Consider the following 17,943-nt stretch of genomic DNA (forward strand, 5'->3'; position numbering starts at 1 on the left):
TGCGTGATACTATGTTAAGGGCGGTGTTTGAGTTGAGGTGTCCGACGCATCATGAAGACGCCTGCGTATTCCTTCAGCCGGGGGTGGTGTCAAATCAGGGAAGTGGGCGTGGCTTCCGGGGACGCCTGCGCGGTGCTCCTTCAACTGGGGGTGGGGCGAGCCAAGAACTGGGGTTAGAAGGCGTGGCCTTAGAGGCGCCTGCGCGGAGACGGTTGGAGGGAGGCCCGATTCCCCTTTGTTCGGGTTCGCCATTTTGCGAGGCAGCGGCAGTGGCGGCGGCAGCGGCGGCTGGAGCCTCTGATTGGGTTTCGGGGTCCGGTACTGGAGCCAATCAGCGCGGGCAGCGAACCGGGGGAGCGAGGCACGGTGAGTGTGAGGAGCCAATATCCAGCGGCCCAGAGCCGGCCCCAGCGCCCCGATTGGCGGGTCTCGCTGACCACTCAGGAGAGGCCCAGGCGCCCGTCGAGCCCGGGAGTCGAGCTGAGCCTAGCCGAGCCGGGCGGCCGGCGGCCCCGGCCCGGAGCCTGCGACTGCCTCGGGCACTCCCGGCCAAGGCCTGCAGGGGGCCGCCCCGTGCGGGGATGGCGCCCCTGGGAGCGGGCACCTCGAGGTCCCGGCCTTTGCAGGGTGCCAGTGCCAGTTGGGGATGCGTTCCCTTTCCCCCGACCCTTAGGCCAAGTGTTCAGGTCCCAGGCCGAGGGTTTCCTGCCACGAATGCCCCTACGCTCAGGTACACACGCGCCCCAGGCCTCGGCGGTTTCCTCCTGGTCGTTCCGGTCTCACAACTTAAACCCGTCTTTGCATTCTCGGCGCTCCGGCCCTCGGGACGGGAACTCTCTCCGCGGAGCCTTTGCCGCCCTCCCCCCGCCCCCAGCCCTCTGTGAGCCGGGTCTGTGTGTCTGCAGCCCCCTAGGTCGGGAGGGAGACCCGGAGTAGACGCGCCTTGGCCACAGGGCCCCAAGGAAGGCGGGAGCGGGCCGGCCCGCCCGCGCCGCCTCCCTGATCCGAGGAGGGATCCGTTAGCGCGCCCACTGCCCAGCCGCGCCCCTCCTCCCAGCCCGCTCGCCCCGGGTCCCCGGCCCCGCGCCGTTACCACCCCCTTTTGGCTCGTCATTTCCTTTTCTCCCCGCCCCGCTCACCGGGGCAGAACCGCACACCTTCTTCGTCAGGGAGCCCAACCGAGCCGTCTCCCTTTCTTGCCCGGGTTGTAAGGCCAGCCCATTCGGCGCCTGGAACCTCAGTCTTAGAAGAGGGATAGCCCTGAGCATTCTTTTTCCCCCGAGGCTGCATATAAGTTTTCTTCCTATTAGTGTTATCCTTCGTTCATTTTGTGAAGTCTCCCACCCTTGGGAATATACTAATTCTTTAAGCTTTCTGGATTGTTTTGAATGTGTCAGGCTTGACTCAGTCCATAGCCGTTTCCTGAATTGTTTTTTCTAGTATGTTTTCTAAGCCGGTTTTAACCTTTTCTTATCAAATGTTTATAGAATTAATAGTGTTGTGGCGTTTTCTTTAGGGTGAGAGGAAATCTCCGTTGGCAGCCAAATATTGAGTAGTTCATATGTGCCAGACATCAATTCATGTGATGATGGGGAGGGAGAGGGCAAGAGTAAATGAGAACCATTCCTGCGTGGTGGAGATTGAAGGTGAACTACTGAGACTTAACGGTTAGTGCTATCCAGGGGCTAAGCTCAGAGTCCTGTGCAGGTACTTGTGTGTGAGCTATAAACACTCTGGGTTAAGACTTAACACTGCCACACTTTTTTTTTTTTTAATAATTTTTATTGTGCTTTAAGTGGAAGCTTATAAGTCAAGTCAGTCTCTCACATGAAAACCTATATACAGCTTGCTACACACTCACGGTTACTCTCCCCCTAATGAGACAGCAGCCGGCTCTCTCCCTCCACTCTTTTCGAGTCCATTTCGCCAGCTTCTAACCCACACTGCCACACTTTTAGTTGGCATTGAAGGACGATGAGATTTCTTCAGACAGAAAAGAATGAAAGAGCATTGCTGGCAAAGAGAAGTATATGTAGAAGCATAATGTGCTTGAGGCAGAAGATGGAATGGGGCAGTAGGAGAGCTTGGGCTGAAAAGCCCGTTGGTAAAATGCCGTGTATATCTTGCTAAAGACTTTTTTAGGAAGCAGTTATCCTGTCTGGAAGTTCAGGTAGAAGAGATCTAGAAGGTTATTTTTTTTTTCTAAAATTGAAAAACAAGGTTCTGACTTGTGAGGTGTACCTTACAACAGTGGCTGAATTTGGGGGAAGAAAAGGAGATTTTTCTCTGAGGACTTTTAAGAAGTTTTTCACTAACGTAAAGCGCCTAGTGCAGTCCCTGGCATATAAAGTAGGTCTTCATTATGTGGTGCCTGTTTTCTATAATGATGTTTACTAAGATCATGCAACTGGTAAGTTTCGGAAGACACCTAATCCAATGTTCTTTCCATTTCTAAAACTTTAAGGAAGGTTTTTGTTTTTGCCTTTTAGCAGAAGTTTTTTTTGTGTGTTATTTTAATCATTTTCTAAATTCATTTAATCCTTAACATTATCCAGATTAATAGATGGTGCAGTGTGACCCAAAATGTTTTTATATTTGCTCTTAGAGTAGATGTTTTAACCTTGGTATTTAAAGATAGTTACATCTGGTCGCTTCAAAACCAGCAGTAGGCATCTTTTTAAAAGGCAATTGCGGTCTGGTCACCGCCTCCACTTGTTAGCCTGGTATTTGAGAGACAAGTCTGGCCTCTGTCTCCGGGTGGCGCCAACCTAAAGGTTGGTAGTTAGAACCCACCCAGAGACTCCTGGTGATCTGCTTCTGAAAGGTCCCACACAGTCTTGAAAACTCTATGGAACCCTGTTCTACTCATAACACGTCATGAGTCAGAATTTGTTTTTTGTTTTTTAAGTCGGGTCTTTAGTTTGCTCACGACATGGGGCCTTTTAGTCTACTGTTCATGTACTGAAATTTTTCTGTCCTTATGTTTATGCTGCTCCCTTCACTTGGAGTATTCCACCCCCTCCCGCATCATCACATACCTAAATCCTCACATATTACGCAGCTCAAGTGACACCTTTTCCTAAAGTTTTCTTTGATTTATTCCAGCTAGAAGAAATCTCCATTCTCCAAACTCCCACATAACTTTCTTCTTATGGTTCCAGTTCAGGTTTTTATTCCTTTGCTAAGCTTAAAGACACTTCGAAGTTAAAACCTTGGTCAAAATTTTCTTTTTAATCTCTAAAGCATTTAGGACGGTGTCTGGCACTAGGTACATCATTTGCAGGGAGAAGGAGCAAATTAGGACGCGCCAATCTGGAAACCTCTGGAGGATGATGGGGAAGCTGTTCTCTAGTTTTTGTTCTCTAGTTTTTATGAAACACGTATTAGGACTTACTTGTGAATTGTGAAGTCAGTTTAGTGGGCCAGCGCTACTAACTTTTTACAATAGGAAATTCTGAGGAGCATCTTATGTTATGTAGGAAAAATGTTTCAGTTATATGGTTTTATATGTATATATGTAACCAGTGGTCCTGTGAAATGTGTTTCTTACTGTAGCTCGTGGTTTAAAAAGTTTGAGAGCTACTGTTCTAGTTTTTGCCAGGTGTGATGGTTAAGGTTGTGTGTCAGCTTAGCTGGGCCATGATTGTCAGTGGTATGGCAGTTATAATGTAGTTTGGCGTCTATGAAATGATGTGATCACCTCCGTAAGGAGATTTGATATAATATAATCACCTTTGTGATGAGATCTACTGTGAGCAGCCAGTCAGTTCAAAGGGAATCTCCTTGGGAGTGTGGCCTGCATCTAATATATGTGGACTTCTTGGCAAAGCTCACTGGCTTTTGCTCGCTCTGGATCCTGCATCTGACCTCCGGTCCTTGGGACTTGAGCTAGCAGCTTACCTGCTGATCTTGGGATTTGTCGGCCCCGCGGCTACCTGAGTCAGGAGAAGCCTCCTTGATATAAACTGCATGTGTGCTCACGCTGTCTATGTATATGATACATGTCTCTATATATATATATACACAGGTAAATACGTATGCGTAAGCATATGTATACACATACATATGTATGTATGTATACATTTCACTGGTTTTCCTTCTCCAGAGAACCCAGTCTAAGACACCAGGTAGCCAGATGCTGTTGATTCTGACTCATGGCAGCACGATGTATGTCGGAGTAGACTGTGCGCCCTAGGGTTTTCATTGGCTGGATTTTCAGAAGTGGATCACCAGACCTTTCTTCTGAGGTGCCTCTGGGTGGACTCAAACCTCTAACTTTTGGTTAGCAGCTGAGTATGTCAGCTGTTTGCGCCAACCAGGGACTCCTTTTGCCAGGTAGTGATTGTCAAATATGGTAGTCTAAGGGGCTTTTCCTATGCTTATACTTGAGGTCCTGAAAGTTTTAGCTTTAAAATGTGTGTAGGTCCACATACAATGGATTCCCAGTGGTCCCAGTGTCAGCTTCTGTACCTTGAAAGGCAGGCAGATACGCTGAAGAGAGTTTTCATGCTAGCCAGAAAAAACACACTCATCCCCTCTGTGTGTCTGTCTGTCTCTCTCTCTCTCTGAGGCACAAGCGTTCAAGCCTTTGTGTTAGGCACAAAAGCTAGACAGACTAAATCTGGCTGAATTAATTTTATCAGGAATTTGGGCAGAGCCAGAGAGGCACTTGAGGAAAGACGGTGTGTCAGATTGTATTGCAGCTTTGCTAACTGAAGCTCACAGTGGTGGGAATATACGGCTCTTGAAGAGCAGCATTCATGATTACTCTCAGTATCCCAAGCTGAATTAAGTCCTCATTAACGTGGAATTGCTACTAGATTTGAAGCTGCTTCCATTTTTACCCTTCAAAGCATGGTGAATTTAAATGTCCACAAATTGGTGTATTTGTATTACCTGGATAAATTAGTGAGAAAGAAAAACTGCATGACATTATATTTATTAGTCATTATCACATGCTTCAAATTCTATTTTAGTCTTGTAAGATGTAAATATCTGCAGACTAGTAGGGAAATTCTCGTACAGGAAATAAGTGTACATTTTTATGAGTTTTGACAGATTTATACACCCGTGCAGCCACCACAGTGCAGATGTAAAACATTTTCATCACTCCCAGAAAGTTCTGGATGTTCCTCCCAGTCACCCCCTTTCCATCTCCCTCCATTCTCCAGGCCCAGGCAACCACTCCTGCTTCATCTCTAGATTATTATTATCCTTCCAGGGTTTCATGAAATGGAATCCTATATACTCTTTTATATAATGACTCTTGATTTTATCAGTTAGCACACACAAAGTAATTGTGTGCGGTGCAGTTAGAGACAAGATAGAGTTTAGGGAGGCCTGTTGGCAGGGCCACTTCATCTGACTGAAAACTCAATTTTCAGTAGTGTACCTAGATTCTCTCAGGAGCTGACTCAGTCAACCAGTTAAGAAGAGGATGGTGGAAAAATCAGTCTGTCAGTATGCAGAAGAAATAACTATCAAGTTTACTTGTATCGCTGATCATATTTGCTCCCTGTTGGCTAATCTACATGGAGTTCCAAATCTAAAAATTTGCTTGGTGAGCATTCCATTAGAGTAAGGACAGTGAGTTGGAGAAACCATATGGCCATAGGCCATTGTGCTGTGATGGCATAGCCATCCTGTCACTTAATTGTGGCTCTTAACACTCATATTGTATCCCATTTTGGTTACGAGTCTTCATAGGCTTGATTATCTTTTATTAGATTTTCCCTAACATTTTACTCTGAAATTTTCGAATGTACAGTAGAGTTGAAGGAATTTTACAGTAAGCACCTGTATACTCCCCATTTAGATTTTACATTTAATATTTAACTATACTTGCCTTATCACCTGTTCATCCATTGATCCATCTTTTTTTTTAATTATTCATTTTAAAGTAAATTTTAGACATCAGTATACCAGCCTACCAGTTAGTGTTAAGCCAACTACCCTGCACGTATCAGAGTAGAACTGTGCTCCACAGGGTTATGAGTGGTTGGTTTTTTTAGAAATAGATTACCAGGCTTTTCTTCTGAGATATCTCTGGGTGGACTTGAACCTCCAACCTTTTGGTTAGCAGCCAGGCACCACCCAGGGACTCCATTGAAGTATATAACCAAACCAAACCCATTGCTGTTGAGACGATTCTGACTTACAGTGACCCTATAGGGCAGAATAAAACTGTCCCGTAGGGTTTCCTAAGCTGCAGATCTTTACAGAAGCATACTGCCATGTCTTTCTCCCACAGAGTGGCTGGCGGGTTCGAACCATCGGCCTTTAAGTTAGCAACCAAGTGCTTAAACTACTGTGTGACTAGGGTTCCTTGTTGAAGTGTATGTTGTTGTTAGGTGCCATCAAGTGTTGAGTTGGTTCTGATCCATAGCAACCCTGTGTACAACAGAATGAAACACTGCCTGGCCTTGCTCCACGTCACATCCTTGCTGTGTTTGAGCCCATCGGTTGAAGTGTATACCCATAGCTGTCAAGCTGATTCCAACCTATAGCAACCCTATAGGACAGAGTAGAACTGCCCCATAGGGTTTCCAAGGAGCAGCTGGTGAATTCCAACTGCTGGCCTTTTGGTTGGCAGCCTGAACTCTTAACCACTGCACTGCATCATTGCTGTGTTTGAGCTTGTCAGTCAAAGTATATAGGAAGGGTAAATTTGAATATTGATGGGAAGTCTGATGACATTAAAGATTTAGTAATTTTTTAATGCTTGAAAACGATAATGTGGAGACACTATCATTGTGATAAAATGATAGACAAAAGAGCCTTTATTCTTTAGCGATATATGCTGAAATGTTTAATGGGTTTTTTAAAAAAATTACCATTTTCAATATAATTTGATGTCTGAGATTTGCTTCAAAATAATCCAGAGGAGAGGCAGAAAGGGGGTGAGGTATGAGTGAGACAAGTATGGCCATGGGTTGAAAATTGTTCAAGTTATACTTTTGTATATATTTGAAAATTTTCATAATGAAAAGTTAGATTTATACAGTAACAGGTGCGGTGTTGTTCCTATTCTTAAGCTCTTTTTAGAGAAAATCACAGCGTTAGTAAATAATTTTAAAGTTTTCCTATTTTTTTTAAGTATCTTGTTAATAAATTTTTATTTCTTGCCCTTGGTTGAAATGCAAACTCCTAAACCTTTGACACTCTGCCTAGCTAAACCCGTTGTCCGACTCATAGTGACCCTGTAGGACAGAGTAGAACTGCCCTACAGAGTTTCCAAGGAGCACCTGGTGGATTTGAACTGCCGACCTTTTTGGTCAGCAGCTGTAGTAGCACTTAACCACTACACCTAGCTAGAAGTGTTGTTGCTTAGCACTACTTAATAGCGCTTCCATAAGCAAATGCAGCAGACCAGGGTAACGTGTCTGATAGGCAACAAATATTTGTTCCAATTTAAAGAAACTTCACTTTCTGAACTTCCAGAAATCAGTAAGTCTTTTAACAAAGCAGTATTGTAGCTTAATTGAGTGTTTTTAAGGGCAGGCGTTGGTTTGGTAGTATTGAGGAATAAGGCTGCCAAAAAGAAATGATTAAGAGTATTGTGAAAACAGCATAATGAGATCTTTGTTATGATTGTCCTTTGAAATCCTAGTTTAAAATGGTACTAAATACAAACGTTTCATATTTTCTTATCCTGTTTTCTTGTAAACAAAATACAGTGATAAGTTATCAGTGTTGATTGTCTGGCAAGGCCTCTGTTGCCAATCTAACTCTAGTTTCTCTCCCAACTTCTCTGATAGGAGCGAAGCTCACAGTCTCCTAGCATCTCCCGAGCGAAGCCCGCTGTGGACGGGATTCTAACATGGAGCAGTACACAGCCAACAGCAGTAGTTCCACAGAGCAGATTGTTGTGCAGGCTGGACAGATTCAGCAGCAGGTGAGCAAGTGAAACCCCTGGAAATACCACAGCCATCTGGGTAATCACAGCACACTCAGTTTGATGGGTATGTTACTCTGGGGAGTTATCTGAGAGGTGCCTGATCTTGTCAAACACCAGATTTGAGAACTTGTGCCAAAGTATTTTTTGAAGATAGAATTTGTTGTGATTTCTCTCCTGTTCTCTCTGTTCAGAACTCTATATCCAGTCTGTGACCACTTAGAATCCGTTCTTCTTGGAGGCCTGACTTGATAATAAGTTATCCTTTTTCTGTCATCTAAAGTCAGGACATCTAGTATGCTTTCAGATGGAAATTTGGAGTAGGGTTTTTGTTTGTTTTGTTTTTTCCCCCAAATACAATTCTCTTCTTGGTTGTGTTAGCAAGTGATTGGCCACAATAGACAGACCAGTATAGTCAGCTTCCAAGAAATCCACTGCTCTTTCATTCGGTCCACCACAGTGGTTATTCTGAAAAGCTCTAACTTAACAAGAGGATAATACTTAGACAGCCTCTCTTATGGGTGAGCACTTATTAGAAAGGAATTCTCTGCTGCTGATTTATCCCAAATTAAGATAGGTTACTTCCTTGAATTTATACACAGATTACATTTTCTGATGGTTTATATCTGGGCTTATTTTAGTAAAATTTCACATATTTTCCCCCCAGAAGAAGAGATTTATTATGTTTTAATTTGACCTTTAGGCAAGACTGATACCTTGGAATGTTTTGTTTCTAAAATAGAACTTAGCTAGTTTAGGCAAGTAGTTAGTAGGAAAGACAAGGAAGTTTTGATGAATTGTTTCTATCTGTTGATCAAAGGAAGGAGTGATCTTGATTAAAAGAGATAAATTATTTAAGCTTCCTTGCTGGATTTTCTTTCCACATAGCTGCTGTGGCTCTGGCAGCTTCCTTTAACTGCTCTCTAAGAGAACAGATTTCTATAAAGGGCCCTCCATTCAGATCAGTGCCCTGGTGGGTGAATTTGTAATCTGCCCAAACCTACCAGTAGAGGATATACAAATTAAACTGATTCGCTGAAAACATTGCTTCTATGGCAGTCCAAATGGGTAGAAATAATCTTAGTTTTGGGATATAAGAGCAATGACCTAATAAAGATGACTTTGGCTGACGGTGATTGGTTCTTCCCTTCTGGGTGATATCACTGAAGCCCCAGAAATTCTTCATTGTAGTGTCAGTTAACTTCATTGTAGTTTTCTTGGGAACTCATTTGAAGAAATAAAAAGAGCATTAGAATGACAGTGTAAGCAAAAGGATCAAATGCCTATTTCTGGAGGAAAGGACCACATTAAAACAAATTTTTGTGTTAATGATGAAAACTATTTTGACCTTGGTCATGGAAGTGTGTTTTGAGTTCCACTCTGGGAACAAAGGGCTAATATCTTTGATCCTGCAACCTTCAACAAAATAGCTTCAGTAAGAGTCTGTACAGTTTGAAAGTCCTGTGTAGGGTGGGACTTTTAAAAGAAGACTCGCCTCCCTCACATAAGAGGTAAGGTGATCTCATGTCTTGAACTGTACATTTCCTTCCTGACACATCTCAAGCTCTTCCTGTTCCTGTTCTCAGCAGCAGGGTGGTGTCACTGCCGTCCAGTTGCAGACTGAGGCCCAGGTGGCATCCGCCTCAGGCCAGCAAGTCCAGACCCTCCAGGTAGTGGTGCCCTCTCTGATTCTCTGTGAGCACTGCATGACCTCCTCGCCTCGTGTCTGGTGCTGTTTGTATTTGGATCTCAAGTAGGAATGGCAAAGTCAATTGCATGTCTTCAGTGCTGCTAACTTGTCTTGAGGCTTAAAAGATGCCAGATTCCTAATGTTTCATGCAGTCGTGTAGTGACCGCTGTATCAATTTCTGAAAACCACATTTAGCTTGTGTGTTTCTTTGGGAATGCCTGAAGAGGAAACAGTACAAGTGACAGGAAGAAATGCTTACAAGTGGCATTAGATCCTCCTCAAACTGTGACAACATGGCATTGCAAAATTTCGGGAACTTGTGTTATAATAGTGGAGAAGGAAATATATTTGGATATATTAAAGAGGCTTAATTTTTATTAAATGGTCATCTCAGCTGCAAAATAATCGTTGCACTTGGCAAGGTTTTTCCAATCACTGAATCTTCTTAATCTCTTGTTAACTGCTGCCTTTTGTTTATTACCTTTCTTGGGGAAATAGTGACCTGTCTTCTTATTGGATCTGTAACAATTACCCCCATGCCTCTTGGTTGGGCAAGGATGGGATATGCTTTATATAAATCTTAGGTGTTAAGGCCACTGTAAGAATTCTTAGTTAATCAATAGCAGTGCCTTAACATTATGTATGGCCAAGTTAAATATCCTAAATTGGGGTCATAAATTTGGTCAGTGCCTGTATGCAATAGTCTTCTCTGTGTCTGCAGGTTACTTTGATTAAAGTCACCATATTTTGGGGGAAATTGGCAAGATTTCTGTGCCCTGCCCTTTTCCTTCCATTGACTTGGAATTGATTCAGAGTAGAACCTGGAATATAGAGCTGGCATCTCACTTTATTACTAGACCTGCTAAACATCCTGCAGTTAACTACCCCTTATTGCAATCATTTCACTTCACCCTTTCAGGCTTCCTCTCCCTTGCAACTAGTGTGTTGAATTCAGCCAATTCTGAACATAAATTTGGCTGAAAGACGCTGAACTTGCAGCTCCTCCCAGATAGATTGGAATCTCAGAGTTGAGCAGCTTGTTATCCATATTATTCATGCTTGCTTCATCTTACTGATGTATAAAACAGTATTTTGGATTGCCGTTAACCACTTGTGGAATGGGAATGTAACATGCTCTTAACTGTATGGCTTCTTGTCTGATGCATGTGTCCTTGCGCTCATTCATGTGTTGTAAACATGGCGGGCTCCCTGGAGTCCCAGCGGGTTTATCGTGTGCACTGTAGCATGCCAGTGAGGGGAGAAATTAAGATGATGGATGGCCAGAACATTATTAATAGTTGTGCCTTAAAACTTGTCTTTCCTACTTAAAAATTTGATTGAAAAGAAATGGAAATCTTTTCTCTAGGGATCTCATTATTTTTGGAGAACTCTAAGTAGTTCTTTTAGTTATTCATACAATAAATATTCTGAAAAAGCTTTCCAGATACAGCTTCTGTAAGCATTGGTGTAGCAAGAGGAATTTGATTTTGAATATAGGAGTAAGGGAGGGAGAAATCATACAAGAATCTGGCGGTAAAGTCCTAATAAGTCAAGTGGAGTTTCTCCAAGGGACAGTTTAACAAAACCTAGGATTTTAATTTCTTGGTGATTCTGATACGGTGGTGGTGGTTAGGAGAGGGGACCTTCATGGCTAACCTAAACATCCAGGACAGGTTGATCTTTTAACTAGTTGCTATTATTTAAATGGAGCCATAGTAGTGAAGTGGTTAAGAGTTCAGGCTGCTAACCAAAAGGTGGGCAGTTCGAATCCACCAGCTGGTCCTTGGAGGCCAGATGGGACAGCTCTACTCTGTCCTGTAGGATCGCTATGAGTCAGAATCGACTCAACGGCACACAACAATGATTATTTACATACATTTTCACTGGCATTAAGAATGAATAGTTTTGTCAGATAAATAAATTTTTGCTGTTGTTATTCTGTTACAAATAATTACTCAAAACAAGGATAGAGCCTGAAAATGAAAGTTTTGGCCTATTAACTAGTCTCTTGACCATTCTAATTCATTTCTAAAGTGGTTTACTTTTTGACCTCCAGAAAGCATTGTGCAAGCTAAGTATTTTTTTTTTTTTTTTTTGGGGGGGGGAGCTCAGGCTGTTATAGAGCACTGGGAATGCTCTGGCTTCTAGAATAGTCTTTTTGCTCAGAGGAGCTTCAAAGTTGGGAATTTATTTACATGATTGTTACGTGTAGTTTCAATAGTCATCATTGCTTTTATTAAAACTAAAATAATTAGGTTGATATTACAGGGTCCGTTGTGAGGAATTCCACCTTGGAAATTGCAAAAGAAAATATCTCCAGTCTTTGACGGTGGGCTATTTAAACAATAGAATTCTCAGAATGAATGAAGAGGGTAAAAGGTATACATTTCATTTATGCTTGAGAGACTCTGGGGACATAAGCTGTTAGAGCAGCTTCCTACCCAGCCCCCTGCAGTCACTGCTGGGCACAGCTTGATTTACTCCGTCCAGGTTATTTAGAATTTGCACTCAACCACCATTACCTCCATCACCTTTTTCTCTCATTGCTTCTCTAGCCATTGCTAGAGACAATTCCTATGGGTCTAAAAAGGCAAATAGCCTTCACATTTTGATTAAATGCTTGCCATGGGTTTAGCATGTGTTTGGTGATAAATACCTTATATCTACTGAGATTTCCTGAGAACTCTGGGTATACTCTATTATGTCTGACTTAAACTGTTCAACTTGGCATTTAGTCAAAGATATCGTGAATATTTGAAGAAGATAATTTAAGGACTTTAGGTCTTGTTTTCTTAGTGTCTCTCCTACCTTTACCCCCTCTACCAAGGCAGCAGAATGATTCTGGTTATTTTGGTAAAAGCTTTTTTGTGTCTTGTGTTATTTCATTGTTCATATTTTATTACATTCTAGGTCCAGGGGCAGCCATTAATGGTGCAAGTCAGTGGAGGACAGTTAATCACATCTACTGGCCAACCCATTATGGTCCAGGCTGTTCCTGGTGGGCAAGGTCAAACCATCATGCAAGTACCTGTGTCCGGGACACAGGGTTTGCAGCAGGTGAGTGGTATAAAAAAATGTTTGGGTATGTTGTCAGAATAGAGGCTTTAAATGATAGATTGTTCCAGATAGATGATTTGACAGTTGATATGGCATTTAATTGCTTCCCATCCCCCCACCCCTGTTCTGTTCATTTTCCACCTTTGTAGTACAGTGAAGGAGTCCTGGGTGGCGCACTTGGTTACATGCTAGACTACTAACTGAAGTGAAAGGCAGGTCAGACCCACCCAGAGGCACCTCGGAAGTAAGGCCTGGTAATCTGCTTCCAAAAGATCACAGCCTTGAAAACCCTGTGGAATACAGTTCTATTCTGTACACTTGGGATCACCCTGAGTCAGAATCAACTCAATAGCAACTAACAACAACAAATACTGGTGGTATAAAGTAGAACTATGTGGAAATTCGGACATCTCTGGTAAGGACTAAGATTATTAGACATGGTCTTGAATTGATATAAAGAATGAAAGGAGTGAGAATCTAGTTTAATGAAAATAATTCATTAGTGTGGCACTCCTGAAGGGCTGGAGGAGGGGATTTACAAGTCTGCTTTGGAAATTGTTGTTTTCGATCAGATATGTTCTTTTTATTTGTTCCAATATAATTTGTAATTTGAAGTATCTAGAAAGTAGTGAAAAGGAAAAAATTTCAGTCCAGACCCATCATACACCTTTAAAAGTGTAATTAGAGCAAAATTTATAACCTTAAATTCTTTATTTAAAGAGGGCTGAAAATTATCTTAAGAAGTTAGGAAAAGAACAACAAAATGAGAAAAAAAAAAAACAGTTAAGTAGAAAACAAATATATAGCAAGAATAAATAAACAAAAGCGGATTCTTTGAACAAACCAACGAAGTAGTTAGGTAGATCCCCCTCAAGGCCTGATTACAGAAGCAGAAAACAAAGGTGATAGGGAAGACAAAGATGTACAAGAGATTACAAGAACTGTGCAGGAATGTGATGTACAACTCTGTGGCATCAAATTTTAAAATCAGAAGGATTTTTGTCATCAAGTTAGCAAATATTATCCAGTGCTGGAATGGATGTGAGAAAAAGGGCACGCTCATTATTTTCGGGAATTTGAAATTCTAAAGTCTTTGGAAAGACATCTCAACTATCTCTTTAAATTTTAATGTATGAACCTTTTTATCCAGTAGTCCTACTTCTGAGACTCCGTCCCGTAGGAAGGAAAGTATATTGTAGTTTTTATGCATAACTTTTAGGCATGATTGTAGCACGCATATAGTGTCTTTGCCTTTTTTTTTTCTCTTTTCCTGTTTTTAATTTATTTCTACATGGTTTTCTTAGTTATTTTAAGCTTTTTCGTAATTGTTAGTCAATTTTGATTAATCGGAATTTAAAGTATATTTAGGGGTTTTTCTTTTGTTTATTTCTTGGTGTTTTGCTTTCCTTTTGTAGGCAGGGTTACTGTAAATATTTTTTAGCGTGATAGTTTTATTTTTCAGTTGAACTCTTGGCATATTTTTGCCAAGATAGAGTTGTAGTTAGGATTAAAAGGAGTTTCCACATTTGCTTCATGCATAAATGTATGAGAATTTAAATATATTTTCAGTGTGTGCTTTGCTTAGATCACATGCTTTTTCATTTCTGTCCTTCCTTGTCACCTCCTCTCTAGCCCCCCTTGCCACACCTTCCTCTCCACTGTTGAATAGAGACAATGTTATATAGTGCTAAGGGCCAGCATACTGTGACTGCAGTGACCTGACTTTCATTCCCAGGTCTGCCATTAAATAAGCTTTCTGACCTTGGCCAAGTCATTTAATAGTCGGTTTTCTTATATGAAAATGCAGTTTATATGAGATGATTTCTAGGGTTAAAGTTCATTCCTGCTCCAAATTCTGATTGGCGGGGGGAGGGGAATAGGGAGATTGGATATAACAGACCTTAAAAGGGTTGTCGATTTTACTGCATGAAAGTAGGACTATAACTTAACAAACCAGCCTGGAAAAAAATTTTTTTTCAGTGAATGTATATGAGACCTTTTGAAAGATTCCATAGCCTCTCTTAGAATGCTTAAGTTGTTTTTTTTTTTTTTTTTTTTAATTTTTATTGTACTTTAAGTGAAAGTTTGCAAATCAAGTCAGTCTCTCATACAAAAACTTACATACACCTTACTATATACTTCTAGTTGCTCTCCCCCTAATGAGACAGCATACTTCTTCTCTCCACCCTCTATTTTCGTGTCCATTCAGCTAGCTTCTGACCCCCTCTGCCTTCTCATCGCCCCTCTAGGCAGGAGCTGCCCACATAGTCTCATGTGTCTATTTGATCCAAGAAGCTCACTCCTCACTAGTATCATTTTCTGTCCTATACTCCAGTCCAATCCGTGTCTGAAGAGTTGGCTTCAGGAATGGTTCCTGTCTTGAGCTAACAAGGTCCGGGGACCGTGACCTCCGGGGTCCTTCTAGTCTCAGTCAGACCATTAAGTCTGGTCTTTTTACAAGAATTTGAGGTCTATGTCCCACTGCTCTCCTGTTCCCTCAGGGATTCTTTGTTATGTTCCCTGTCAGGGCAGTCATCGGTTGTAGCTGGACACCATCTAGTTCTTTTGGTCTCAGGCTGATGTAGTCTCTTTCTGTCTCTTGGGCTCATAGTTACCTTGTGTCTTTGGTGTTCTTCATTCTCCTTTGCTCCAGGTGGATTGAGACCAATTGATGAATTTTAGATGGCTGTTTGCTAGCGTTTAAGACCCCAGACGCCACTCTCCAAGGTGGGATGCAGAACGTTTTCTTAATAGATTGTATTATGCCAAATAACCTAGGTGTCCCCTGAAACCGTGGTCCCCAAACCCCTGCCCCTGCTGTGGTGGACTTCGGAGCATTCAGTTTATTCAGGAAACTTCTTTGGTTTTGTTTAGACCAGTTGTGCTGACCTTTCCTGTATTGTGTGTTGTCTTTCCCTTCACCTAAAATAGTTATTGTATACTATCTAGTTAGTGAATACCTCCCTCCCTCCCTCCCTCCCCCGACTCGTAACCATCAAACAATATTTTCTTCTCTGTTTAAACTATTCCTTGAGTTCTTATAATAGTGATCTTATACAATATTTGTCCTCTTACAGCTGACTAATTTCACTCAGCATAATGCCTTTCAGGTTCTTCCATGTTATGAAATATTTCTCAGATTCATCATTGTTCTTTATTGATGCATAGTGTTCCATTGTGTGAATATACCATAATTTATCCCCCATTGATGGGCACCTTGGTTGCTTCCATCTTTTTGCTATTGTAAACAGTAGAACGCTTAAGGTTTTAATCACTCTTGCAAAGGAGGTTGCTTCTCATTAGTGTTCTTTGAATCGCCATTTCTTTTAGAAAGTACTCTTTAGCCTTTTTAGTATTGCATTATCCCTTTTAGCATTCAGTGAAGTCTGTGCTCTCTTCTATTGTAAAAAAAGAAATGTAGATGTCCAGATATGTGCAAAATTTTGAATGTAAATTTAGATTAAGAACCTTGGGTTGATACAGACAGTGGAATCAGATTAGAGAACTGCAAGAATAGCGGAAGTTGGTATGTGACAAAAGTGATACATCAGTGGAGAAATGCTTCAGGAATGATAAGAAAATCGATCCCTGCCTCACAGTATATACAAAAATTCTTCCTGGATGGATTAAAGATCTAAATGTGGAAGAACATACTTGAGAACTTTTAGAAGAAAACAAAGTTTGCTTTATGCTATGGGATACTTCTAAAAGGATTTCTTAAAGACTAAAAACAAATAGATTTGACTACTTTTAAATAAAAATGTAGATATATTAAAATGTAACTAAAGGTAAAAGACAAGGTACGATCTTAGAGAAGATATTTTTAGCACATATTAACTGGATTTGTATTCAGAACATACAAAGAATTTACTACGTATCGATATGAAAATAACAATCCAATAAAAAAAGAGCAAAGGGTATCAAGAGATGGAAGAGGAAACCCTAACGGCCAATATAAATAGGTGTTCTTTGGTATCTGAAATGCAGGAATGAAATAGATTTGAGCAACACAGTACCCATCGCTATCCAGAATTTCTGTCTGAAGTTTAGCTGTACAAACTCAGGAACCAAATAGATTTGAATAGCAAGGGATACATGTAGACATTGCTCTGTCTCACTAGTTAATAAGGGGAATGCAAATTAAATCCACAAAAGATTGACATGCATTAATGTGACAGTACTGAGTATTGGTGAGGTTGTTGGAAGACACAAATAGGAGGAGTATAATGGGACATGTTGTATTTGTTACTTATTGCTGCGTAACAAATTATTCCAGAACAACAAACATTTATTATCTCACAGTTTTGCCGGTCAGGTATCTTGGCACAGCTTAGCTAGGTTTTCTGACTCCGGGTCTTTCACGAGGCCCTCATTAAGGTATCAACTTGGGCTACAGCCACCACCGGGCTCAACTGGATAGACTAACTTCCAAACTCACATGGCTATAAATGCCTCAAGTTCTTGCTGGCTAGACAGAGTAAGAAGCAGCCAGCAGAGTGGAATTCATAGTCTTCTTTGGTAATCTAATCTCAGAAATTATGTCCTATAATTTACTATATTCCATTTGTGAAAAATTCACACATTTAAATAAGGAGACATGTTATTTGAGCTGGTAATTTCTGAAAGTAAAATCATTGGAAACAACCCAAATACTAAGAGAAATGAATGAATAAATTTTGGTATAATTTTTTAATGTGATATTTTACATCAATTAAAATGAATAAACTAGGTTCTATTTCAACTGGCTGTATCTTGAAAACTGGTGACTGAAAAAAGCAGATCGCAAAAAGCTACACACAATATGGTATCATTTATATAATATTTTAAAACACAAAACAGTACCATAGTTTTATGGATGCATACATATAAAATATGGTCTGTAAGGATACTCAATAGTTTTAGCTTAATGGTTACCTTTAGGGTGGGAGGGAAATGTTAAATGAATCAAATAATGTGTTAAGTCTGAATGGTGACTACATGCGTGTCTAATAAGCTAGCCTCAACTTTTCTGTGTGCTTAAAGATTTCATAGATGTATATATGTGAGGTTCAAACACACCAGTAGGCCTGCAGGAGAAAGACGTGGCAGTAGGCTTCCATAAAGATTACAGCCTTGGAGACCCTATGGGGCAGTTCTACTCTGTCGTATAGGGTCCCTGAGTCAGAATTGAATTGATTGTACACAACAACAGAAATGGGAAGAAGACCATAAAAAGATGATTTTTAAAATCTAATCTATAGAATTCCAGCCTAGAGTTGGAAACATTGGAAATACCTTTTTTTTTTTTTTTTTACGTCATGTC

General features: G+C 41.1%; 1 protein-coding gene across 6 annotated transcripts in view; it reads left to right on the plus strand.

Moving 5' to 3' along the window:
- The first annotated feature begins 22 nt into the window (after positions 1–22).
- The window catches only part of NFYA (nuclear transcription factor Y subunit alpha), a 29,069-nt gene continuing 11,148 nt past the window's right edge, over positions 23–17,943 (plus strand). For 2 of the 6 annotated variants that reach the window (XM_023545998.2, XM_023546011.2), the window contains exons 1-4: positions 23–366; positions 7,758–7,894; positions 9,481–9,567; positions 12,495–12,641. In XM_023545998.2, the coding sequence (XP_023401766.1) occupies positions 7,820–7,894; positions 9,481–9,567; positions 12,495–12,641 (309 nt within the window). In that variant the 5' untranslated portion in view covers positions 23–366; positions 7,758–7,819. Of the gene's footprint in view, positions 367–563; positions 731–7,757; positions 7,895–9,480; positions 9,568–12,494; positions 12,642–17,943 lie in introns of those variants that run through there. The other 4 variants (XM_010587816.3, XM_003403926.4, XM_010587838.3 and 1 more) reach the window with 4 other exon arrangements.

This window comes from Loxodonta africana, chromosome 1 (genome assembly GCF_030014295.1).
Source record: "Loxodonta africana isolate mLoxAfr1 chromosome 1, mLoxAfr1.hap2, whole genome shotgun sequence".
In the NCBI taxonomy this organism is placed as follows: domain Eukaryota; kingdom Metazoa; phylum Chordata; class Mammalia; order Proboscidea; family Elephantidae; genus Loxodonta; species Loxodonta africana.